Here is a 26,490-nt window from a genome sequence, read left to right as displayed (position 1 = left end):
TTTTTGACCCCCCCCCCCTTCGTCACACGGCGTCACAAAAAGTCAGACCCCCCTAAAATATGACGTCACAAAGTTATGCCCCCCCCCCCCAAGAAAATAAAACATGCCTCAAATAGCTTTAAACTATTGTCATTGTAGTGCATATTTAATGTGGCGCTGCACTCTGATGTTGTAGGAGAAAACATTTATTAAAAAGTCTATTTAATTAAGTAGAACGTGTTGTCTATATTTATTTAAGTTGCGCATTTTGACGTGACGTCACATTTTTCACCCCCCCCCCCATCGTCACAAATGTCTGCCCCCCCCCTAGGTGCGTGACGTCATTTATAGATGGTCCCATAGGTGCTCGCTAACAGCACTTGCCCCAAATCTGTTAAGGCTACACAGGGGATCTTTGTTTTTGTGTGCGTGAGTCTGTGCGTTGTGCCCGTTTCTCTGCGCTGTTCACACTCCGTGCTCTCAGGACGCACGACTCAGATCCAGAATCCTCACTGAGTCACCATCATCACCCCACACACTCAGTGCGGGGTAGAGTGGTTGACTAAACGAGTGGTGGACGGAGTGCAGCAGCTCCATGGAGTCGGCGCTGTAAAACGACAGCAGCCCCGCCTCCCAGTGCAGGTGACACCCGACTCTCCGGGGAGGATCCCTCACCGGCACCGAGGTCGATACACCACCATGACGCACGTAGCAGCTGTTGTTATATGTATATAAAACCCAGGATGAGTCGTTCAGTCCCAGGCTGCACTCGTCACCACTCCCTTTCCGTGCGATCGTCCCGTACGCGACTCCAACCTCACAGCTCCCCGCCGCACCCCCCACGTCCACCTCCCAGTAGTGCTGACCCGACGAGAAGCTCTCGGAGCACAGGGCTTGTAGACAGCCATCAAAGCGGTGTGGGTGATCGGGGCGACCCTGGGAGACAGCGGTCCACGTCACCGTCCTGAGGTCCGAGGAAATCTGGAGGTTGTTGTAGGCCGAGTTTGGGTCCACAGTCGGTGAGCGTCCGTCTGCAGTAACGATAATCACAGTAGCCGTGTAACAACAGCACCACTATAACAATAGCACTCGTGCACTAACACGCACGTACACTACAGTAGAGCAATTCATAATGAGCATTGTTATGCAACGTTGTAATGCGTAGCTATCGGTGTGATGACATGTAACGGGCACTTTGTCAATCCGCTGCTGGATGAGGGCCTCCCTACACCGTGCGGGTCGAGGGGGATATTTGACCATACTTCACCACGCCGGTCACCGCGCGTTGGCGAAGTCAGGCGGCGCAGCTGGCGAGAGCACAGAAGTACAGTACAGCGGTGCGTTTGTCTGCCCCGCCATCTGCTGCCCCGCCATCTGCTGCCCCGCCATCTGCTGCCCCGCCATCTGCTGCCCCGCCATCTGCTGCCCCGCCATCTGCTGCCCCGCCATCTGCTGCCCCGCCATCTGCTGCCCCGCCATCTGCTGCCCCGCCATCTGCTGCCCCGCCATCTGCTGCCCCGCCATCTGCTGCCCCGCCATCTGCTGCCCCGCCATCTGCTGCCCCGCCATCTGCTGCCCCGCCATCTGCTGCCCCGCCATCTGCTGCCCCGCCATCTGCTGCCCCGCCATCTGCTGCCCCGCCATCTGCTGCCCCGCCATCTGCTGCCCCGCCATCTGCTGCCCCGCCATCTGCTGCCCCGCCATCTGCTGCCCCGCCATCTGCTGCCCCGCCATCTGCTGCCCCGCCATCTGCTGCCCCGCCATCTGCTGCCCCGCCATCTGCTGCCCCGCCATCTGCTGCCCCGCCATCTGCTGCCCCGCCATCTGCTGCCCCGCCATCTGCTGCCCCGCCATCTGCTGCCCCGCCATCTGCTGCCCCGCCATCTGCTGCCCCGCCATCTGCTGCCCCGCCATCTGCTGCCCCGCCATCTGCTGCCCCGCCATCTGCTGCCCCGCCATCTGCTGCCCCGCCATCTGCTGCCCCGCCATCTGCTGCCCCGCCATCTGCTGCCCCGCCATCTGCTGCCCCGCCATCTGCTGCCCCGCCATCTGCTGCCCCGCCATCTGCTGCCCCGCCATCTGCTGCCCCGCCATCTGCTGCCCCGCCATCTGCTGCCCCGCAGCCTGTAGCACCTGCTAGGCAGGGTGTTGACTGCCCCACCACGTGGCCCCGCAGCCTGTAGCACCTGCTAGGCAGGGTGGTGGCTGCCCCGCCACGTGGCCCCACAGCCTGTAGCACCTGCTAGGCAGGGTGGTGGCTGCCCCGCCACGTGGCCCCGCAGCCTGTAGCACCTGCTAGGCAGGGTGGTAACTGCCCCACCACGTGGCCCCGCAGCCTGTAGCACCTGCTAGGCAGAGTGGTGGTGGTGGCTGCCCGTGCGAGCCCTGCCCAGGCCCAGCCCCTGCGGGGCTTTGCGAGGTGCCAGGAGGTGGTGCAGTGAATCGCAGCAGCATCAGCAGCGTGGATATCAACACGCCGTAGCGTCCGTGTGTGTACAACAAACACAACGATCTCCCGTATAACCTTTCACAAAAGTAGCAGCAAGTGCTTTTGGTGAGTGGCTGTGAAGGCCGACACGGCACACGAGGTGGCTGGGGTTGGCCAACACCACGCCCGGCCGCCTTTGTCTCCCCTGTGGTGACGTTTACACACCGCACCAGCTGCTCACTCGTGTGATAGTGTAGTGATGTACACTCGTGTGTGTGATAGTGTAGTGATATACACTCGTGTGTGTGATTGACAGTGTAGTGATGTACACTTGTGTGTGTGTGTGATAGTGTAGTGATGTACACTTGTGTGTGTGTGATAGTGTAGTGATGTACACTTGTGTGTGTGTGATAGTGTAGTGATGTACACTCGTGTGTGTGTGTGATAGTGTAGTGATGTACACTCGTGTGTGTGTGTGAGAGTGTAGTGATGTACACTTGTGTGTGTGTGATAGTGTAGTGATGTACACTCGTGTGTGTGTGATAGTGTAGTGATGTACACTCGTGTGTGTGTGTGATAGTGTAGTGAAGTACACTCATGTGTGTGTGTGATAGTGTAGTGATGCACACTGTCTCAGTTAGCTGATGAAAGTTGCAAGCGAGAATTTCATCATCGCTTGCAGCTATGGTTGGCATCGTCCCCCACTCCACCTGATGTCGAGGGTAAATGGGCGAGGTTTAAGACTGTGACTCATGCAGCTGCAATGGCTGCTTTGGGTACGCGGTCCAGACCTCCCCAGAAACCCTGGCTGACAGAGGAGGTGTTCAGGTTAATTGAGAAAAAGCGACAGGCCCACTCTCATCGCATACAGCATCCCACGTCAGAGAATGAGGAGGTTTACCGCAGCCTTCGCTCGGAGGTTCTGAGAGCCGTAAGGCGCTGTAAGCATGGGTGGTGGTCGCGGGTTGCTGAGGAGATGGAGTCTGCCTCAGTGGCCCGCGATCACAAATCACTATTTAACGCCATCAAAAAAGTAACCTGCAGCGCCACACCTATTACCATCATTAGAGGAAAAAACGGTGATCCAATCTCCGACCCCCAGGAACAGGTTTGCAGATTTGCTGAGCATTTCTGTGAGGTCCTGGGGGAGGGAAAATCTCTCAGCCAGGAAAACATCATGGCACAAAGTGGGGATATCCCTGCTGAGGCTGCGGTGCCTCAAATATTGGAAGAGGTCACCCCCTGTGAGTGGCTGGCTGAGGTGCCAGCTGTTGAGGAAGTACTGAGGGCGATCCGGAGTCTGAGACCAGGAAAGGCACCGGGCAGAGATGATCTCCCAAGCGAAATGCTGAGGGAGGGTGGCGTTTGTGCACAGACTGCCCTATATGACATCATAACAACAGTCTGGACCACTGGATGGGTTCCGCAGGACTGGAAGGATGCCCTGGTGGTCCCCCTCTTTAAGAAGGGGGACCGTACCGACTGTGACAACTACAGGGGCATCTCACTCCTCAGTGTGCCGGGTAAGGTCCTGGCAAGGATTATTCAACATCGCCTTGCTAGGCACGCTGAGAAGAGGCTTGCGGAGCCCCAATGCGGTTTCAGGAAAGGGCGGTCCTGCACAAATGCCATATTTTCTGTCCGTCTGCTACAGCAGAGGTGTAGGGAATTCCAAAAAGACCTACATCTCTGCTTTATTGACCTGGTCAAGGCCTATGATACCATCAGTAGGACTGGGCTCTGGGTTGTTCTTCGTGCTTTCGGAGTCCCTGACCCTCTGCTCACGATCATTAAGGACCTTCATGATGGTGAACGGGCCCGGGTAAAACTACGTGGCCGGGAGTCGGAGCCTTTCCCTGTACACCTTGGGGTGCGACAGGGATGTCCTCTGGCTCCCACATTATGTAACATATATTTCGACTGCGTAGTTCGTGAAGCCTTCAATAGCTGTACCGGGGGAATTTCCATTTGGTACAGATATAATGGGAGGCTGATCGACGCCCGGGTGCGATCAAGGCATGGCTCCCTATTGGTCAACCACGTTATGTATGCCGATGATTTGGTAATAGCTGCTCATTCAGAAGAGGAGTTGGAGACGCTGCTGCTGAGACTAGAGCGTGCCACTAAGAGGTGGGGCCTTACCATCAGCCCCACCAAAACTAAGCACCTGCCTGGGTATTTTGTACCATCGGACACTCCACCCCCACAACTCCCAATCGGTGATGGGGCAGTTGTGGAGAGAGTGGAGAGTTTCCCATATCTGGGCAGTGTGCTTATGACCGGCTCCAGTTTATCAGCAGAGGTCTCACTCCGAATCAGTCGGGCGGCAATATCTTTTCATCGGTTGCGTAACGCTGTGTGGAAGCTACCTGGTCTGTCGCTCCGCACGAAGCTTCAGGTCTTCTCGGCTACGGTCATTTCCTCCCTTCTCTACGCTTGCAAAACGTGGACCCCCCCTAATGGAGCATCTTCGCCGGTTGGAAACATTTAGGCTGGCCTGCCTACGATCCATCCTGGGTTTAACCAGGCTGGATTGTGTGAGAAGCTCACAAGTCCTTGAAAGATCTGGGCAAAGTCCCATCAGTGAGCTCCTCCGGCAGGCAAGGCTGCGTTGGCTGGGTCATGTAGCCCGCATGCCCAGCCACCGCATGCCTAAACAGCTTTTGTTCGGCCGGATCGAGGGGGCTAAATGGGCGCGGCACGGGCTAGAGAAGAGATGGAGTGATGTGGTAAAGGAGGACGTGGAGCTGAGTGGACTTGCCGATGACTGGTACCAGCGGTGTCAAGATCGGCCTCAGTGGAGGAGGCTCGTGAAGGACGCTACTGGGCAGTTGGAGGCAGTCGCCCTACAACAACAACGGAGGGCGGAGGAGCGACGCTCACAACAACGAGCGGAGCGCCGGGTGGCTAAAGCACAGCAAGTTGGTACAGTAGGGGGCACAGATGGTGCATCAGCCAGTCATCTCGGTCATCTCGGTCAGTCGACCCGTGGCACCTGGGTCTGCCCCGTGACCTCCTGCCAGCAGGCGTTCGACACTTCACGTGGCCTCAAGGTGCACTTGGCCTGGCACAAGCGTCGTGGTGACGTCACCGCCACTTAGTGGCGAATGGCGGTGGCGGTTGTTGTAGTGATGTACACTCGTTTGTGTGTGTGTGATAGTGTTGTGATGTACACTCGTGTGTGTGTGATAGTGTTGTGATGGACACTCGTGTGTGTGTGTGTGATAGTGTAGTGATGGACACTCGTGTGTGTGTGTGATAGTGTAGTGATGTACACTCGTGTGTGTGTGTGATAGTGTAGTGATGGACACTCGTATATGTGTGATAGTGTAGTGATGTACACTCGTGTGTGTGATAGTGTAGTGATGTACACTCGTGTGTGTGTGTGATAGTGTAGTGATGGACACTCGTATATGTGTGATAGTGTAGTGATGTACACTCGTGTGTGTGATAGTGTAGTGATGTACACTCGTGTGTGTGTGATAGTGTAGTGATGTACACTCGTGTGTGTGTGTGTGATAGTGTAGTGATGTACACTCGTGTGTGTGTGATAGTGTAGTGATGTACACTCGTGTGTGTGTGTGATAGTGTAGTGATGTACACTCGTGTGTGTGTGTGATAGTGTAGTGATGTAAACTCGTGTGTGTGTGTGATAGTGTAGCGATGTACACTCGTGTGTGTGTGATAGTGTATTGATGTACACTCGTGTGTGTGTGATAGTGTAGTGATGCACACGTGCGTGTGTGTGTGATAGTGTAGTGATGTACACTCGTGAGTGTGTGTGTGATAGTGTAGTGATGTACACTCGTGTGTGTGTGTGATAGTGTAGTGATGTACACTCGTGTGTGTGTGTGTGATAGTGTAGTGATGTACACTCGTGTGTGTGTGTGTGTGATAGTGTAGTGATGTACACTGTGTGTGTGTGTGATAGTGTAGTGATGTACACTTTGTGTGTGATAGTGTAGTGATGTACATTCGTGTGTGTGTGATAGTGTAGTGATGTACACTCGTGTGTGTGTGATGGTGTAGTGATGTACACTCGTGTGTGTGTGTGATAGTGTAGTGATGTACACTCGTGTGTGTGTGTGTGTGTGATAGTGTAGTGATGTACACTCGTGTGTGTGATAGTGTAGTGATGTACACTGTGTGTGATAGTGTAATGATGTACACTGTGTGTGTTAGTGTAGTGATGTACACTCGTGTGTGTGTGTGTGATAGTGTAGTGATGTACACTCGTGTGTGTGTGTGTGATAGTGTAGTGATGTACACTCGTGTGTGTGTGTGTGTGTGATAGTGTAGTGATGTACACTCGTGTGTGTGTGATTGTGTAGTGATGTACACTCGTGTGTGTGATAGTGTAGTGATGTACACTCGTGTGTGTGATAGTGTAGTGATGACTGCTGTGTGTAAACATCGCCACTGGGGAGACAAAGGCGGTCGGGCGTGGTGCTGGCCACCCACCCCTCGTGTGCCGTGCCGGCATTCATAGGAGCTCGCTTACAGCAGTTGCCCCAACAGTCTGTTAAGGCTACACGCTGGATCTCTGTCTATATCAACGTATCGGTATGTATTGATTCGTGTTCTTTTGTAATTAACTTGTTGTTGCCCGTGTAGTAATTTAGATTATGCCTTGGTCTGGTTGTCGAATAAACACTAAAGTTTCATTCGATTCTGAAAGCTTCAGGCTGTAACACTGAACCCTAAGAATTTTAAACGTGTCTGAGTCTGGATCTCTCAGCCTCAAGTACTAATAATTAAATCCTAATAATCTTCGGCATAATCGCGTGTGTGTAAAACACTCTCACAAGCAGGATAGCAACAGCTTCCTCACTTGATCGTACACACACGTGTGGTGTTAATAGAGCCCATGTAAGAGTGATGTACACTCGTGTGTGTGCAGTGTCATATTATCCTAGTAGCAAAAGTAGCTACAAATGCTACGGGCCCGTGCACTTTCGAGGGCCTAAATGCTTTCAAGCTGTCAATTCCGCTTCAGTGATTCTGCACTTGCTCTATTGCTATAGTACTATACTGCCTTCAACTTTATGAACGACTGGGTGTTTAAGGTTATCGATTTGTCGTATTATCTGGTAGTATAGCAAATGAAAAATGCAATTACTTTACTGTGCAAGTTAAAAATGCGTGTTTTTTATTTATATGTAGGGCCCCTTAATAACATATGCTACAGGCCCTGCACTAGTTTATTCTGGCACTGCACACGTGTGCTGTTAATAGAGCCCATGTAAGAGTGATGTACACTCATTTGTGTGTGCGCTATATATTAATGTATAGGTATAATGTTACATATTTTATTGTAATTAACGTTTTGCCTGCGTAGTGATTTGCACAGTGGTGGGAATCCGGTTTTAGGTAAGCATCCATATGGGTAGATTTCCTGTAGACAGATGGGCTCATTGAACCATCAGGTCTGCTTTTAATTAGGACATCCAAAAAGGGTAGCTTGCCATCTTTTTCGACTTCCATGGTGAATCTGATGGCTGGGTGTATGGAATTGATGTGGTCGACGAATTGGTTTAGACTTAGAGCAAGCCGGCCATGTGGCCAGATGACAAAAGTGTCATCCACGTACCTCTTCCATAAGGTCGCGCGTAGAGTGGCAGTCTGGATGGCGTCAGTCTCAAATTTCTCCATGAAAACGTTGGTTACAACCGGAGATAGGGGGGAGCCCATTGGGGTGCCCTCAGTTTGTTTGTAGAAAGTTCCATTCCAGCTGAAGTATGTATTGCTTAAGCAGTGTCTCACCACGGGGGGTACCTCAGTATTCAGTCCTTGATTAAAATTTCCCTCCCTTTATTACTGGTAATCCTACTTCCTCCCTTTATCACTGCTAATCCTACATAATACACTAGCATAATATGACTTTGAGACCCCCCACCACCTACACATTCCACAAGGAGTGACTAATCCCATATCTGCATTTTCCATCAATATGCTTAATTCCGGTGTTGATATGTAAACTCCTTTGTCAAGGCGCTCTCCTCCCCCCGACCCAGCTTAAATATACGCTGCCAAGCTTGGCGGTGTTCATTGGGACGCTGTCTTTCCGACAGCTCTGTTTCTTCACCTGAGGACGGCTGCTTGTGTTGTGGTCGAAACGTCGTGAGCATTTTAATTTTATTATGTTTTATTATTTTTATTTTATTATTTCCCTTCTACGTGACTTTACCGAAAGAACCAAGAAGATGAATCCCTGCAGTCACGAAAGCTTTAAATCGAAATACAACTATAGCATCTGTGTGTTAAACATATACACGCAAAATAGCAACAGCACGTCACTCAATAATATACGCGTGTAGTGTTCATAGAGCTCATTTAATAGTTAATTAAACTCGTTTAAGGTTAATCTATTAACGTCTTAGCAATACAGTAGTGTACATGGGCAGTGGTAATTTACTGTCATGCATATACAGTCTATTAAAACACAGTTTTATCTGAGTCTGGCTCTGTGAGCTTCGCGTATGAACGCTGAACCCTAAGAATTATCAAAGGTGCATCAGTCTGGATCTAACAACCTCAAATCGCAATAATCCTCATGAAGTGTGGTCATGAGACTCAGGTTGATTACTGAACACTATGCATGCTAATTGTGCCTCAGATAAGCTACGAATGGACTCATCTGTTACAATGGAATGGACACATCGCCCATTCCTTATTCATCAATGTTAAATGAATCATAATTTTCACGATTTTACTGAGAGTCTCTCCTCATGCCTTATCCATTTCTCGTGTAATAACGGGTGATATAACAGCCAAACTTGACTATATATGAGCGAGTGTGGGGGAGAGCAGGTGGGGGTGCTATTGGACATTTGAACTTGACAATGAAAAGCAGCAGAGCGTGTGTCTAATTAGGGAAAGTTTTCAATCAGTGCAGTGGCACCTATTGTGATAAATTGTTCAGATGCATGAACACTGACACATTCTGACAAATTTTCCGATAAGCACAGTTGGCTCAGTATGTTGCAACATAAGTTCAACATACATACAAATTACATTTAACAAAAGCTTAAAAGTGCACAGATAAGGATGGAGAAGTACACACTTGTAATTAAACTGACAAGACAGAAAGAGGAGCCCGTGCATAAGGGAACACATGCAAATCATATAACATAATATAAGCTACTAAGAAGACTGCCTTAAAATAAAAAATATAGTAGTGGACGTTTCGGGCAATGGCCCTTTTTCACTTCACGTGTAAAAATATACGTGTGCTCTGAATAATGTGTTGACCTGTTTTGTTATTTGTGATTGTGCATCGTTGCCGATGCGGCGGCAGCATCATAAAAGCATTTGGTAAGTTAAAAAAAGTAGGGGCGCTATAGAATGGCTTGATGCCGACATCACAAGAGATTGGTGCCAGAAAGATGTGGTCACTGCTTGAGCATATTGGCACTACAAAGTAGAGAGAAAAGTGGAAACAGATTACGGAATATGCAGTGGATACCTACTTCAGGCTATCTGCCAATAGATAGTGATGATTGACTCGTAGAGACCCAAAGACTTAGTGATCCATAGAGACTCACAGATCCAGAGATATATGCAGAGCTGTTGATACTCATTGAGACTCGTAGATACTCTTTGAGACTCGTAGAGACCAATAGCGATTCATACAGACTCATAAAGCAAGACCTAACACAGAATGAAAAAAGAGATAGGTGCCAGAAAAATGTGGCACAAGACAGAGGAAAATGGATACAAATTACGAAATTTGCATTGGACACCTACTACGGACTATGTGCCCATGGTGACGATAGTGAGGAGCGCTCAGGCGGGACACATCGCCAGAAGGGACGAGGTCTGGTGGTCGACACTAATGAGGGAGCAGCAGCCCATGGTGAGTGTTTGCCAGAGAGATGGAGCGACGATGTGAGAGCATTAAGCTAGGGCACTCTAGAAATGTAAAATGAGATAAGGAGTAACTACATCATCACTTGTGGAGGCATTCATCCAGCAGTGGAGAGATCATGGATGATTATGAAAATGTTGATGGCATTACTCCCGTGCGACAGAAGCTGAGTTTTCTACGTTATTGAGCTACACTCTACCTCCGCCACTGATATCGATGCCCTCACCCCTGTTTGAGAGTGAATTGAGTGTCATGAGTGGTGAATGTTGGGTTTGTTGCTCAGTAATTGGAGACTAAGCTAAGGCTAGACTCATTGCACTTGAGGACATTGGCTATCCTAGATAGGAGTTAGAATTGGAGATTGAACCCAGGGACCTGCTATTTGGACTTGGCTGTTTCAAAAGCACAGTCCTCCCCCTTGCACTGAGACAGGTTTGATTAACTCATTGGGGAAATGATGATGATGAATATGATATCATCTGTCACTACAAAAACAAATATATTTAATTTAAATCTTCCTGGATTTATTTGTATGTGTGTGTCTATCCTTTGGTCTGTCTCCTTGTGACTAGGGGTGCATCGGCCAGTCATTTCAGTCAGTTGACCCATGGCACCTGGGTTTGTCCCGTGACCTCCTGTCAGCCAGCGGTCGTTCGACACTTCACGTGGCCTTAACGTGCACATAGCCTGGCACTAGCGCCGTGGTGACGTACCCGCCACTTAGTGGTGAATGGCGATTGTTGTTGTCTCCTTCTATATGTCCGTTTATGACCTCTGATTAGCACGGTTGGCTATGTACGGTGGAAAATAAGTTGAACATACATACGTGTCTTGGCCGTGTAAATGTGAACTCACGTGGTGCAGACAGCTTGAGCTTCTCAATGACTCCACTCAGCCAGCTCACGTCACCCACAGTCAAGTCACTCGGAAGAGCAGGTGGTGAGGGGTGCTCAGTCCTAAGCACACGGGGGAGGGAGAGAGGACTTGACACTATCACGTGTCAACACGTAGACAACAAACAGTGCAGACACAGCACTGATACAGCACAGGGTAGATGAGTAGAATAAAATCACTTTAGGGTAGAATCCTGCAGGAGGTGGGCAGGGTAATGTTCAATATTAAGCTTATTTTGATTTGTACCAAGGTTGTCCCGCTTAGCTAGTTGCCCGGCTATCTTATGAAGGAGATCCGTGGTGCGTGAGCACAGCAACAATGAAACAAAAGCGTCAATGTTGCAGAGAACGAGTACAGGGTCCTTAATAAATATTGCTCAACTATGGACAGAGGAAGATGGATGCATTGAAGCATACAATATAATTTTTCACAGACACGGGGAGACAGAGAAAAGACACGGAAACCCTTGTGCTCAGCCACTGTGTTGCTAAACTCTGCAATAATACCCCCTTGACTTTAGGTGCTAAAAACATTTTAAAGTAAAGATCCTACACAACGGACTGTGCCACCATAGGGTACAAGTTAGATATACAGTAGCAGAAACCAATAGTAGTAGAGACCAACAAAGGAGGTGGAACAAAGACATGGACACAGGAGACACACAAAGACCTCGAGAGAGAGACAGACATGGAGATAGACACAGCAACACTCGCCGATTCTTTACTGAATTCTTCAAATCCCTCTCCTACTAACGCATTCATATGGTGAGCAAACCCAGCCTCAGCCTGTGTTCGTGAACTAAGGTACCTCTCTGTCTTCTTCATATGACCCTGTGAAAGAAAAAATGGACAGAGATTGATCAATAATATAAGATAAATTTAACCATAGATGGACAGGAGTGATCAGAGTGTATTATTGTATTAATGTACAACACGATGAGAATAGGAACCAGAGCAAGAGCATTCATGGGATGATGACCAAAATAAGGAAATGGCGAGGGTAGTGAAAGAGATCTTGGAAAAGAAACAATTTGATGAAAATCAAAATGTGTTTATGGGATGAAGATGCACACAGACTCTCTTTGTAGATTAGTCACTTCCTTTGTTATCAGTACGTGTATTGTAAGTGTAATGATACGTGTTCGTTTGTCATTAGACCTAAAATAATATCATTTTATCAGCACCAAGGCTCCGACAATGCTATGCAGGAGGGCATTTGGCACAGTTTGGCTCCCACTATTGCAGAGTGAGGTCGTGTCGCTACTGTTCTCTGCGGTGGCTACAATGTTTTAAAAACCAATGCGCTATGCCTCTCTGAATAAATATTACGCTAAATTCTAGCGTGTTCCAATATTCAACGGTGAATGGGAGCCACGCTGCAACTTGCAGATGTCTGAGAATTGGAAAGGGTTAACCACCGTATTGTAGGACACCACATTTCTCTTATTTACTCACACTAAACGTCCATGAAATATACTTGCTTGGTCTCTATTCCCAGGTTCCTATAACCGTGTGTTCGTTTTTATTTGCTCTACTATCGAAGCTGTCAGTAGCCAGTCACTGTTTGTTCCAAGTCTTGGGGCCTGTGCTCGGCAACCATTGTTGAACTCACATAGATGTGTTCATATACATTAACCCTTTAGCCAGGAGTTTCTCTACTGCTGAGGGCTCTGTCAAACTGGGACACTCGCCCAGGCTCCACAAGCGCTCTACCTGCAGAAACGTGAGCGAGTCCCTCTCCTCCTGCAGAGCGCGCAGGCGTGTGGCTGCTGCCTGGAGCTCGTTGATCTCGCGCTCGTAATGAGTGATGTTCTCCTCGATCCGGGACAGCAGCTCGCGCCCCTTCACGTCCACACGGTCCAGAGCTGCCCTCTCGTCCTCATTCAGCGTCGCCCTCATGCGGGTGAACTCACCTGCGATGCGAACCTTGGTCTGGGCCATGGAATTCTGCAAAGGGTGTGTGATGAATTCTATCAATTTACTTTTTCAGAGCCCTATTACCAGGTGGGATAGTGGAGGTAGGTCCACAAACTAAACCAAGGCATATTTAATAGTCGGCCCAGGTTTATCTAAACCGTGCAGTATGGCGTAATGAAGAGCAACCCAATACGGCCACATTCTGTTACAAATCAATTCCTACCACCCGAACACCGAAGCCAACTCCCAAGCTGTGCAAGTCAAACCTGGGAAGTTGTCAACCCTAATGAGGAGGGAGTTGACCAGCGCAACTAAGTATGGCCACACTAGCCTCAATGATTAACACGATGTTGGGAAGCCTTCATCCAGGTGTTTTGATCATTATCTGCAAACTATTAATATAATCGATAAGCACACAAGTCGCCTACTTCATAGATCTGTCTTTCCACCTAAACAATACAAGTATGTTGTGCACAATCTGTCAGCCCCATGGCTATTTGGTAATGCATAATTTTAGCAGAATTGCTTCAGTAGAAGCAAACTCTGGACCTGTTTTGACATGGAGTGTCTCATTAGCAGAGTCAGGCTCGCATGAATCAATGCTGCTGACCTGCCAAAAATGATATGCAATGACCATATTTTCATATGGATCCTAATCAGATGCAAAATTATATGATGCATGAACCTCTCTAGTTTCCTGTACTGAATCAATACTTCTTAATGCATGTACTCTCAGTTAGTGGGGCTGATGGGATTTTTTAAGTTTCTTACATGCATCATTTTTACGTAGAGACAGATATATGAAGATGTAATGTCTGCTTATCCGTTTGTATTAATATTCTCCATAACATGGTTATTTTGTGTCAATTATTAATACCATCAGGTGACTTGGTGCCCTCTTTCAAAGCAGCATTTGCGTTACATTGGAAATCTATGCAGGTGACAACAAAAATAACAAGCGTATAGCAATAGAGTTGAAGACGTAAAATGTAGACGCAATTAGGTAATTATCCTTACCATTAACATGTACGACACCGATACTCAATCACGAATACATGATACATTCATACGAACTTAAATGCAATAAAACAGGTTTTAAATCTGCATGACTTATACATTGTTTTTGCTTCATAGTGGTTCCTGCATTCACTGTTGTGACGAACGTTGTGTACAAATTGACAGTGGACATTAATAATTGTGTTTTATTGTTTTCTGGGAGAGAGTTAATGAGTGTGAGAGAGATCAGCTTACGGTTAGAGAGTACATAGATCAGGGGGAGGTGCTTAGACGTGCAGAGCCAGGCACTCCATATGTAGCGTCGGATCGTGTACGCGCGTGTGTAGCGCTGTGGATGGGCTGCACTAATTCGCAATGGCGGACAATGCCCATCAGGGGGGTACCGCGAACTGGCGGGAAAAGCTGTTACGATCCACAGCCCGGGAGGGAGGGGGCTACGGGGTGTTCCAGGATCTCCCGGGGCCCCTCCCAACAGGAGGGGGCTGCGGGGTGTCCTGGGATCCCCCGGGACCCCCACCCTCCTGGAACTCAAGGGGGCGTAAACAGAGGATGACACACCGGAGAGGTGTATAAAAGCCGGACCTGACGTCACATCTGGGTTGGGCGGCGACCAATCTGTGGCCGCCTCGTCATCACCAGTGCGACCGCTGCCCGTGGCCTCCATCTTGCTGCGACATCATCAGCAGCGGGGGCCGCGGAGCTCTTAGCCGGCCAGCTGCAGCCCGTACAGCAACGCTTGCTGCCGCTACAAGTATTTTCAGCTGCCAGTGGCGACTGGGCTGCGGTCCAGCGTGGGTTCGACTCCCACAGGGAGATGACCGGGTGGTCGGAGGCAGAGGCGCTCCGTGCCCTCCCGGCCTTGCTGGACAATGACGCCTTGGCGTCATTCATCACGCTGCCGCTGCAGGAACACTCCACTTTACAAGGTGCCTTTCGGCACATACAGGCCATTTATGGTCCACCGTCTGACACCTGTCACCGTTTAGACATTCGGACCTGGACCACCATGGAGTCGGCCCTGGCCTACCGCAGCGCGCTGCTGGCCCTGGCGCGGGCCAAATACCCGCGCATGGACCAGGAAGGCATCGACTCCCTCGTCCTGCAGAAGCTGCTGCGCCTAGGTCGTGAGCTCCGTGTCGTCCTCCCAGCGCCTGACGATGACGACTTCTCCTCCCTGCGAGCTGCGCGAAGTATTCACGTGCACCTCCTGCTGCAGCGGGATGCAACCATCGCCGCCTGTGCCATTGACACCGGCGACTCCGAGGAGGACCAGCATTCTGCGCGGGCCTTTGCGTCTGCCTCGACGGGTGGCTGGCGATCAAGCAGCAGTCAACCATGCGAGGACATGCGCCGCCCCGAACGGGGGACCCCGCCCTCGGACGGCTCATCGGTGGTCTGTTACAACTGTGGCCTGTGGGGCCAGGTCTCCTCTGGCTGCCGGGCTCCCTGTCGCGGCAACGCAGGACCTCGGGCTCAGGACTGGCGACCACCATCGACTCCGCGACAGGCTCAGGCAAGTCGCGGCACCTCATACTCTCGGCCCCCACACGACACACATGCAATCCATCACCTTATGTGGGTTGGGCGTGCGACGGACGGACGGGAGCTGATAAAGGGGTGTAACGATTGGGCGCTAGGACCGGGTCAGTGGTCCCAGTTGGCTGAGGAAAATCCTGAACAGCATGCATGGAGACCAGCAAGAGAGCACACAATTACTGCTGCAGGACGGGCTAAAAAAACATTTTTTTAGCTCAGAGGGCTTTTCGGCGTTTTGCACCTCCACCCCCCCCCCCCCTCCATGTGTACAGTTTTTACTATAGAGTTTTAGTTACCACTGTATAGTCAGTAGATACTATTATAGAGTCGGTAGACACTACTATAGAGTCAGATACTACAATAGAGTCAGTAGATACCTCTATAGTCAGTAGACAGTACTATAGAGTCAGATACCACTATAGAGTCAGTAGATACTACTATGGAGTCAGTAGATACTACTGTGGATTCAGTAGATACTACTGTAGAATCAGTAGATACTACTATGGATTCAGTAGATGCTACTGTAGAGTCAGTAGATACTACTGTAGAGTCAGTCGATACTACTGTATACTACTGTAGAGTCAGATACTACAATAGAGTCAGTCGATACCTCTATAGTCAGTAGACAGTACTATAGAGTCAGATATCACTATAGAGTCAGTAGATACTACTATGGAGTCAGTAGGTACTACTGTAGAGAGTCAAAATATACTTCTATAGTTAGATACTGCTATAGAATCAGATACTACAATAGAGTCAATAGATACCACTGCAGAGTCACTAGATACTACTGACTATTTATGTAGGGTGTGTAGGTATATATGCCTACAAATAAAAATTGTGTGGCGGGGGGGTAAACTTATTTTTGGAGGGGGGGTGGACAATTTTTGGAAACCTTTTAGATCAACTATATTTTTATTTAGGCCTTCTGTAAGGCTCTTATAATTTTGTTGACAAACAAATGGACAGACAAACGGAACGATGGGCTTTTATAACACTATGTAACACAATTTTTGTTCCTGGGTAGTAAGTATTATTTAGTAATTACTTATGCCTAAAAAGTATAGAAAATGGCTATTATTCCCCATAAACTATGCTTTTGTGACCAGGACAGTGATATTTAGAAAATTACCTATTTTCAATGAGAAAACGGGTGAATTTGTGTCTTTTTGTTCACATAAAGTAAGAAAACAACAACATATGAATAAAAATTAACATGTATTTATACTAAAGTAATACAAAAAATACTACTAAAGATTTAGAAGTGAGAAGTTTTTCGAGATTTACGATTATACTGTAAATCGCTTTCACGAATCAGCCCCCAAATGTAGTCTCCCATCATGTTCTCATTATACTGTCCATGGTAGCGGCGTTCAAAGTCCAGTATATCCTGGTGGAAGCACTCGCCTTGTTCCTCCGAGTACGCTCCCATGTTCTCCTTGAATTTATCAAGATGAGCATCAAAGATATGGACTTTGAGGGACATCCTACAGCCCATGGTGCTGTAGTTTTTTACCAGAGTCTCAACCAGCTCCACAAAGTTTTCAGCCTTGTGATTGTCCAGGAAGCCCCGAACCACTGCGATTAATTTGTTCCAAGCTGCATTATCCTTACTAGTGAGCTTCTTGGGGAATTCATTGCACTCCGGGATCTTCTTTATCTGTGGTCCGACGAAGACACCGGCTTTGACCTTTGTCTTAGACAGCTTAGGGAAGAAGTCTTGAAGGTACTTGAAGGCTGCCGACTCCTTATCAACAGCTCTGACAAATTGTTTCATAAGGCCCAATTTGATGTGCAGTGGTGGCATCAGCACCTTCTGAAGGGTCCACCAGTGGCTCCCACTTGACGTTGTTCCTCCCCACAGAGAACTCGGTCCACTGTGGCCAGTCCCGCCTGTGGTAGTGCGCCTTGGTGTCCTTGCTGTCCCAAAGGCAAAGATAGCAGGGAAACTTGGTAAAACCGCCTTGGAGACGCATCAGGAATGCCACCATTTTGAAGTCTCCGATGACCTCCCAGCCCTACTCATCATACTTCAAGGCGTCCAGCAAGGTCTTGATGCTGTTGTAATCCGCTTTGATGTGCACCGAGTGAGCCAGGGGAAGAGACGGGTACTTGGAGCAGCACGGCTTTGAGGCTCCTGGATGAGCTGTTAATGAAGAGTCGCCACTCATTCTGGTTACAGGCGATTCTGATAAGCTTGAACAGACTGGTCACATTGTGGCAGAATCAGAGCCCATCTTGACGAGTGAAGAAGCTGCAAAAAGGTTGGTGACGCTTTCTCTAATCTGCGACTTGCACAATTTCATCCAACAAGTTGATCAGGCATATCTCTTCAGGTCGCATCTGGTGTTTGTCAAATTTAACTGCTGATTTCATATTTTTATCCAAATCTTTATTTGTTTCGTTAATTCCTTGTTTTTTTTATTTAATACAAGTGTTGCTCCATATCGTTTTATTTTATAGGGCGCTATAGTGGCAAGATGTTAACTACCTTGCCTGGTAAACAGGAGGTCGTGGGTTCGATCCCGATCCAAGCCCTGATGCCTGTATTTTTGGAGTTTGCATGTCTCTTGATCCCCTCCAGGTCTTCCGGTTTTCCTCCACATTTAGAATCAACATGCATTTAGAGTATTTGGCTGCTATACATTTTCACATGATGGATGATAAACCGCTTCATTGAGCTATCATTTGTAGCCAGGTCGCTTCTGAAAAAGAGCTAATAGCTCAGTGGGCCTTAGCTGGTAAAATAAAAAGTTTAGTTTTTTATCTCACCCATTGCAAGTCATTCGAGTTATCCTGTGAAATGCTTTGCAGTCACACAATATATGAATGTTTTTATATAAATTAGCATTTTTAGTTGCATTTCAAGCAACTATAGCCATAATAATTAGATATCCTGCATAGTTACTACACATTGACTCAAGACTAGCAAAGTTAACTTGAATCTATGGAGTTGTCCTCACAGGGAGTCACAGACTCCACGCAGGGTGGAGGTCACAGGGTCACAGAGCCCATGCGTGGCACCTGCACGTCCTTGCGAGTGGCCTTCATCCGTCCCACGAATGCCTCCGCCTCCCCCCTCTTCTCCTCCACCGCTCGGGTCTCCTCAACGACTCCACTCTGCAAAAGACGAAGGCACCAGAGGAGACTCCTATCCCTGAGCGGCCCCCTCTCAGCCTCACTCCGCATGGAGCCCTCCTTAGTGATCGCTCTATTATGCCCACCAGAAGCGGTCAGGCAGTCAGCCCAGACTGACTGAAAATAAGATAAACTCCTTAATTTTTTTTTAAGACAACGGTTTTATTTTAAAGTGCACTAAAAAGTAACAAATTATTTTCTTTCAGCCATCACCAGCTGATCGGAATATTTTTGGACATTTGTAACTAAAACATAAAACCGTGGGGCACTCCTTGAATATTTTTTATGCATAATGAGCTGCTTTAAAATTTAGGATTTTGATCAAAGTTTATTTGTGTGATACAATGTATGCCAAAATTATAGTCAATCATTAGTAGTAGAAGGCAAAATATCATTTAAGTTTGCCATGAAGTGTAGAACACTTGCAAGTGTTTTGAGTATAATAACTAAATCTGTATTACTAGCTCTTTCTGCTCGTATCCGTGTTGAACTGTTTTTTCAAGTGTAGTTGACTGAAAAGTGATTAAAAGCATACCAAAACCCATTGTTTTTTTCTCACCTTCCAATGGCAACTTCTGTTCTTGGTGACAGTATATTAGTGGAAGGGAAGAGAAGTGCATAAATGACATGTACATTTAATATCTGGATATAGATAATAAAATATATCTTTGGGTATCCCCTAATATAATAAAAGCATAGTAGATTTGTAAAAAATATATTTCGAAGATATTTGTCAAGTGTTTGAAATTGTAAATATTGTATCTATTATTTATGCATTTTTTTATTTCCCTATGATAATCAAGTGGACATGTGTGTTTCAATTGCTTCAATTACTTATGTTGTTAAGTTCTAACTTTTGATAAGTAAAAATTGCTCGTCAAGATTTGCAGATGAATGGTGAACTTTCTATTATAATTTCATACTAGCCTTTTTATTATTGATACGCGATATTCCATATCATGCATAGTCTACATTGCCTCGGACCTTATAGCTCACCTTGTTATTGTCAAAGCAGATACCACTCCCTTCATATTGTGAGACTTCAGTTGACAAAGGAATGCTAGAAGATAGTTCATATTATACTTGTTTCCAACTCTTCACAACCTAAATACTAGAATTTTAGCATGGAATTGGTTATATGATTCCAAACGTACTACTAACACATACAGCCATCTCAAGCAACTATGTAGCATCATGACATTGTTAATAGTAGATAGAGATATCCGCGCTATATTATTAGAAATTTCGATTTAAAGCTTTCGTGACTGCAGGCATTCCTATTCTTGGTTCTTTCGGTAAAGTCACATAGAAGGGAAATAATAAAATAATAAAAATTAAACAATAAAATTCTCACGACTTTTCGATTGCAACACAAGCATTCATCATCAGGTGTGAAAACCACAGCAATAAATTTTGAACAAAAGTGGCGTTTTTTTCCTAACGGTAGCACCACGGACAGCAACTAGCGGTTGTTCAGACGGACGAGTCCAACTATGCTCGGAACGGAGGAGGGGGGAGAGAGAGGAAGAATTGAATGCGGTCTGAAAGTCACTGTAAGCGTGAACACAATCAATTAAGACCCGAAATGGTTTATCACATCCTTCCAATGATTGCTAAGCCAGAATCCATCTTCTCGGTTGAAACACAAAGACAATTTCATTCTATTAATTTCTGCTCACGCTTCATTATTGCATGGTGTGTTTCCGGTCAGTTTTCAGTTGTCCAAATCTTCAATTTGAAGTCCATCCAGCGAGCAAACACGACTTAAGGCAACATATGCCTGACCTGCTTCGAAGAGCTTTGATCCCAAGTACACGACTGCATGATGCACTGTACATCCTTGCATTTTGTGCACTGTCGATGCCCATGATAGAATTAGTGGCAGCATTCTTCGTTCAGCTGTACCATAGCCACGATTAGCAGGGAACTGAACTGATTTGGGCTTAATTTCGTGTGTGTCGTCCTTGCCAAAGTCTATTTCAACTTGTGCAATTGTGCACGACTAGGAATAGGCCAAGTGATTTTTGTGATATATCCAATTACACCAGTTACAAGTCCTTTAGAGCATCAATGTTGGATCTTAACATGACTTTGGCTCCTATAAATATTATACATACACGTGGCAAGCCTCCAGTCTTATTTATGTCGTTTGGAATGATTGTGTTCATCTTCTTGGTTCTTTCGGTAAAGTCACGTAGAAGGGAAGTAATAAAATAATAAAAATAAAACATAATAAAATAATTATCACGACGTTTCGGCTACAACGCAAGCAGCCGTCTTCAGGTGAAGAATGAGACACTACCAAGCTAGGAGCTTATATATACGCTGGGTTGGAGGTGCAAGAAGAGCGCCTTAACAAAAAGAATGTGCATATGAAGAGGAATTTAGCATATTCATGGGAAATGCGTAGGAGGTGGGCGGGGGGGTTTCAAAGTCATATTATGCCCATGCATTATGCAGGATCAGCAGCACCAAGGGAGGGTGCAGGGAGTAGCATTAACAAAGGAAAGGAATGTTAATAGTATGTAGCTGCAGTTACTAAACAACCACGTAGAAAACTAAAGTATAAACTACATAAAAAACTAAAGTATAAACTGCATAGCACCATCAGTATACTTACTATACTCTACAATAAGCTGAGTTACTCACAGCAAGTAATACATTACAATTCTACGTCGTAAAAATTATATAATATGCTTCCATCTAAACTTTATTCTCTTACATCACACGAGCATACACCGTACTATATACTGCCATAGATAAACCCAACATTAAATTATATACTGTATTGCTATAAACCACCCTATACCTTATACATTTTAAAATAACACTATGTATTATTCTGCGTTGTAGCCGAAACGTCGTGATAATTATTTTATTATGTTTTATTTTTATTATTTTATTACTTCCCTTCTACGTGACTTTACCGAAAGAACCAAGAAGACGAATCCCTGCAGTCACGAAAGCTTTAAATCGAAAAATGATTGTGTTCATTTGGATATTTTCAACATTTCTCGTGGCATCCAGTAATTGATCTTGTGCTGTTATTCTGTACATAGAGGTGTTAAGAGCTCTGAAGTATTAAAGCACTGCTTCATTATGAGCATTCACTTGATTATTCGTTGGATAGATTCGCAGAGCTTTATGGCAAACTGTCCAAATGGTTCTTGAAGACGTCTGCTTTGTAATACTGCGAAATGCTCAGCTTTCATTTCTCCAACTCGCAGTGCATTCAATACATTGATGAACGTATTTTCACCCTGCTGTCTCATATTTTATTTCATCTCGCAGTGTAAATAATCTCCGTAGATGAGTGGCTGGTTGTAGATGTTCTGGCTGATCATATATTGGAGTGACAGTGGTCTTATTCGGTCTAACTGGAAGAAGCTGCATCAAATCGCCAAAGAGCAGGACATTCATACCATCGAAGAATCGATCATTCTTATTCTTCAGCTGTCGAAGACGCATATCAATCATGCATAGTATCTGATATGAGACCATTGATATTTCATCGATGATTATGCATTCAACATCCTTCCATTGTATTCGCATGATTTTTAAGTTATGTCCGGTTAATGGTGACATGGTAGCGCTTCGACCATCTCTTTGAACAGGCAATTTCAATGTGGAATGCATAGTTGAGCCACCGATAAGGCACGTAGCGACTCCAGTTAACGCACAGACTACTACAGCTTTCTTTGTAAAACAACGATTGATTTGATTTTGCAACAATTTAAGTAGGAATGTTTTGCCCACTCCAGCTCCACTAGTGATGAAGACTCTTAAGCGTTCAGGAGAGTCTTCACTCTCAGGGTCTTCATGCAATTGCTTGTTAATTATTTCTGTGACCATTCTAAACATTTCCTGTTGTCCGACTCTACATGCCGATTGTAATTGTTCTTCATCTATTGGCACATCTGGCACCTCTTCTTTTTCAGCTTCCATTTCAACAGATACAGCTTGTTCGAGAATGTTGAGTGCATGAACTTGATTGCATGCATTCTCGAGTTGTCTGTCACATTCACGATGCACTTGCATATGCTCACTCATCTGTCTTAGCTGTTGTTCGTTTGCCAGAAAAGCTTCATTTGCAGTCTCAAATCCTTGAAATAGCTCTTGTTCACTTCTGTATGGTTTGTATTGAACCAGAAGGCTATAATCATTTTCATGATCTGTTGCAAGCACAAAGTATGGCACTCTAGCAACAACTGGAAAATTTTTTGTTAGTATTTTTGCTCTATCAGTGAGTGTGATAATCTAGCTTCCTCTTGCAGAGATGTGTACCTCTTCATATGCATCCTCATCGATATTAACTTGAGGATCGTCTTGTATTTTAGCGTAATGTGGTTCAAACTACATTGCAAACTCTAACAAGTACATATCTTGATATTGCAAAGGACGCTTTTCGTATCGTTCAAAGATGTTGGCGCAATATCCAGATGCCTGGCCTTGTTCATTGAACCTCAACACTCTGTATCGCTGCTCGGGTTTCGAGTATTGAGGAAGACACATTTTCTTGAACTCGCTAGAAGGTTGAGATGACATAATCGGAATACACATTCACTAGCTGAAACCTGTCACTCCTTCATTATTCTCATGCAGATCTTGAACAATTTGTGCGACACATTTTGATCACGTCGAATTTGCTGTATTGCTTGCCTGATTCCTGGGGAAAGCTCTGTAGGTTAAGATTTTTCAATGTATTTAGCAATGTAGTACGCGATTGACTCATTTGATCCGCATGGATGGATGTCCATATTTCCTTTCCAGAGGTTGAGTAGTGTAGGATTGTAATTGTTAATCCATCGGTCTTAGTATCATTGCTTAAGCAAACATATGCAACCACCATTGCTAATGAAGTCATCAGATGTTTCAGAGACGATGCGGGTTTCAGCACAAACTTGTCATAGAAATTTGAAGTGGCACGCCATTCGTCATAATTATTCTTGCATGTGTTTATATGATGGTGAACCAGACACTTTTTCAGAAGCTCGAATAGCTCAGAACTCTCGTCCGGCTTTTTTGCTGTGCACACTGAATCAATTTGAGAGATTCTATCGGGTGTATTGAATAAGGGATAATTTTCTATCCACACCAGCATGTGTAGATGTGGACTTACATGATTTAGAAACTCGATTCGCCACCAGTAATCCTTCAAGCGACCACCAAACACTTCATGATTATTTGTCAAGATTCTCATAAGTGCGTTTAATCGAATCATGAAGTATCGAGTGACTATGACAGGATACTGTTCGATCAATCGTTGTGTGGCAGGTCTTTCATCAGCTATTAAGAGTGCCTTGTGCATATCAAGCCAATTACAATCATTGCAACTGAATGTCCCGAAGTATGTTGGTGGTCCTATTGAACGTATTTGTCCAAACAATTCATTCAGCGCTGTTTGCCTATATGCAGCTGATCCTCGACTCGTCGAAAAGACTTTCATATAAAAAATGTATAGCTTTAAACGAGCCAAGTAATTCATTAATTGATGGATAATTTTATTCAGGCATGCATTGTGTTTGGATCTGAGTGCGTGTGCAAAATTTAGGATCGATTGGACAATGGGAACTGGCCGTCATTTTGATGAGATTTGACCACGACATACAAACAACTCTGGACTCGTACGTTGGTATTAATATATTTTTTTCCACAAAACCTGTTTGCAAAGCACTCGTCGAATAAGGCTTGCATACAAAATATTAATTGCTTTAAACGAGGCAAGTAATTGATTCCGATTTTTATTCAGGCATGCATTGTCTCTGGGTCTGAATGTGTGCAAAATTTGGGATCGATTGCAGAACGGGAACTGGACAACATTTTTATTACAATATTTGACCAGGATATACAAATAGAGGAATGAAGTTTAATCTCCTTTTTTACTTTTTAGTGCACTTTTAAATACAAACGTTGTTTAAAAAAAAGAGTTTTAAGGAGTTTTTTTCACAACTTCGTTTAACTCACCGTCGACAAGTATGTCAATGATGCGACGCCTGCTCCCACATAAACGCTTACTTGAAATAATAGGTTATTTAATAGAGGAATCTTCAAAGTACAATACTTCTTTTTTTTGTGTGGCGTGATGGTGGCCGTAACTCGTTCACACAGAGCAGGTGCGCCTGAGACACGCGGCGCCTGCTTTTTGTGCAAGGCGATTCGACAGTTTAGGGACCGCGGCGTTTTTTACCTCACATAAATATATAATTAATACGCCGTCCAAGCAAAAATTGTAATGGCTTGAACGGAGGCAATTAATTGATGAATTGGTGCCGATTTTCATACAGGCATGCATTGTCTCCGGATCTGAGTACGTGTGCAAAATTGAATTGATTGGACAACAGGAAGTAGACTAACTTTTGATTGCAAGATTTGTCCACGACAAACACAAGTGAAGTTAAATAAAACCTTTGAAAAAGGCAAATGACCATGGAGAGAGAATGAACCCACGGTGATATTTGTTTCATGATATTTTTACATTATTCCCAGTAACACTGATGCTTTACATCCCATGTCATTATGCACAATGACAGCTTTAATCGGCTCTTGTTGTGGTATCGTTTGTCTGCACCCGAGTGGCTCTCACTCCATGAGGGCCTCACCTTCCTTGTCTCGTGTTCATCCTTGAGTGTGATGACCCGATGTCCTATGTGGTCTCCTGCGATGGTGCAGTCCCTGCACACGAGCCTCTCGTGTGCAGCGTCTGCAACTTCCTGCTTGCAGAAGAACCTGTAAGGGTCTCCATGTTTCTTGCATCTTCGTTCCTCCAGATTCACAATGGGAGCTACAAGGTCGTGGCCCTTCAACCCGAGATTCTCCACGTGAGGTTTTACGTGTATCACACAGTATGACATCTCACATTTCAGGCAGGTCTTCACTGCGGGAGTCTTCCTGTCATTACAAACGTCACACAGAACAGGGGAGGCCATCTTCTCTCCAACTCTGTGCTGCTCCACCAGGTTGGCGAGCGCCACGTTCCTCTTCAGCTGGGGTCGCTCAGGGAAGGCCGCTCGGCACTGCGGGCAGCTGAAACTTCTCGCTCTCTCCCAGGCACCGTCCAGACACCGGAGGCAGAACGAGTGTCCGCAGCTCAGCGTGGAGGGGCAGTCAAACGTGCACAGGCAGATGGGGCAGCTCAGTTCGCTGTCTACACAATCACTGGGAGACGTGCTCGCCATGGCCCATGGCTTCACTCGGACTCAGTCGCTCGCCGCGGCACACGGAGGAGCGATCGCAGCAGCAGCAGCTCACACAGCGGAGACGAACAAGGAAATGAACTTGACTTCACCTGCAGTTAAGTTATAAATACCTCGAGACACGCCCTGGAATATTCCACACGGCGGCTGGGCTCACATGTGTAGACGTGTAGTTACAGTCACGCACTGTGTTAGCTAAAACTGATTTTTGTGTTTAGTTTGTTGTCCTTCTCCTGCACTTCCGATTAGCACGGTTGGTGTGGAAGAAGTTCAACATACATACATACGTAGATTTGACCGGTCTCAAGTGATACTATTTGTACAAACAAAACCCAGCAGCAGCAACCCGGGACACAGCGATAATGGTTTGTCCCACAGGCTGATTGACCGGCTAGGGTCAGGCTATGTGCATTGCCACAGTGGAACCGCACCTTGTGCAAACATTCTGATGTAAAGGTTAATTTGTTTTTTCCCCATCTGTTTTTATCAATTTTTTTCTTGCAAGGCCTGTTTGTTTAAGTT

At 46.2% G+C, this 26,490-nt stretch overlaps 1 protein-coding gene across 1 annotated transcript; it reads right to left on the bottom strand.

The window, feature by feature from the left end:
* Positions 1-312: 312 nt before the first annotated feature.
* LOC144733084 (E3 ubiquitin-protein ligase TRIM11-like) lies at positions 313-26,026 on the bottom strand. Its single transcript, XM_078614822.1, has 6 exons — positions 25,375-26,026; positions 18,662-18,757; positions 12,881-13,114; positions 11,976-11,998; positions 11,130-11,230; positions 313-1,010 (listed from the first exon to the last, which is right to left on the bottom strand). The coding sequence occupies exons 1-6, from the start codon at positions 25,948-25,950 to the stop codon at positions 460-462; spliced, it is 1,581 nt and encodes a 526-aa protein (XP_078470948.1). The 5' UTR covers positions 25,951-26,026; the 3' UTR covers positions 313-459.
* Positions 26,027-26,490: the final 464 nt, after the last annotated feature.

The sequence above is a fragment of the Lampetra planeri genome, chromosome 45, assembly GCF_965212315.1.
Source record: "Lampetra planeri chromosome 45, kcLamPlan1.2.h2, whole genome shotgun sequence".
Lineage (NCBI taxonomy): Eukaryota > Metazoa > Chordata > Hyperoartia > Petromyzontiformes > Petromyzontidae > Lampetra > Lampetra planeri.
The sequence above is the reverse complement of the archived record's forward strand: the minus strand, read 5'-3'. Positions and strand labels throughout refer to the sequence as shown.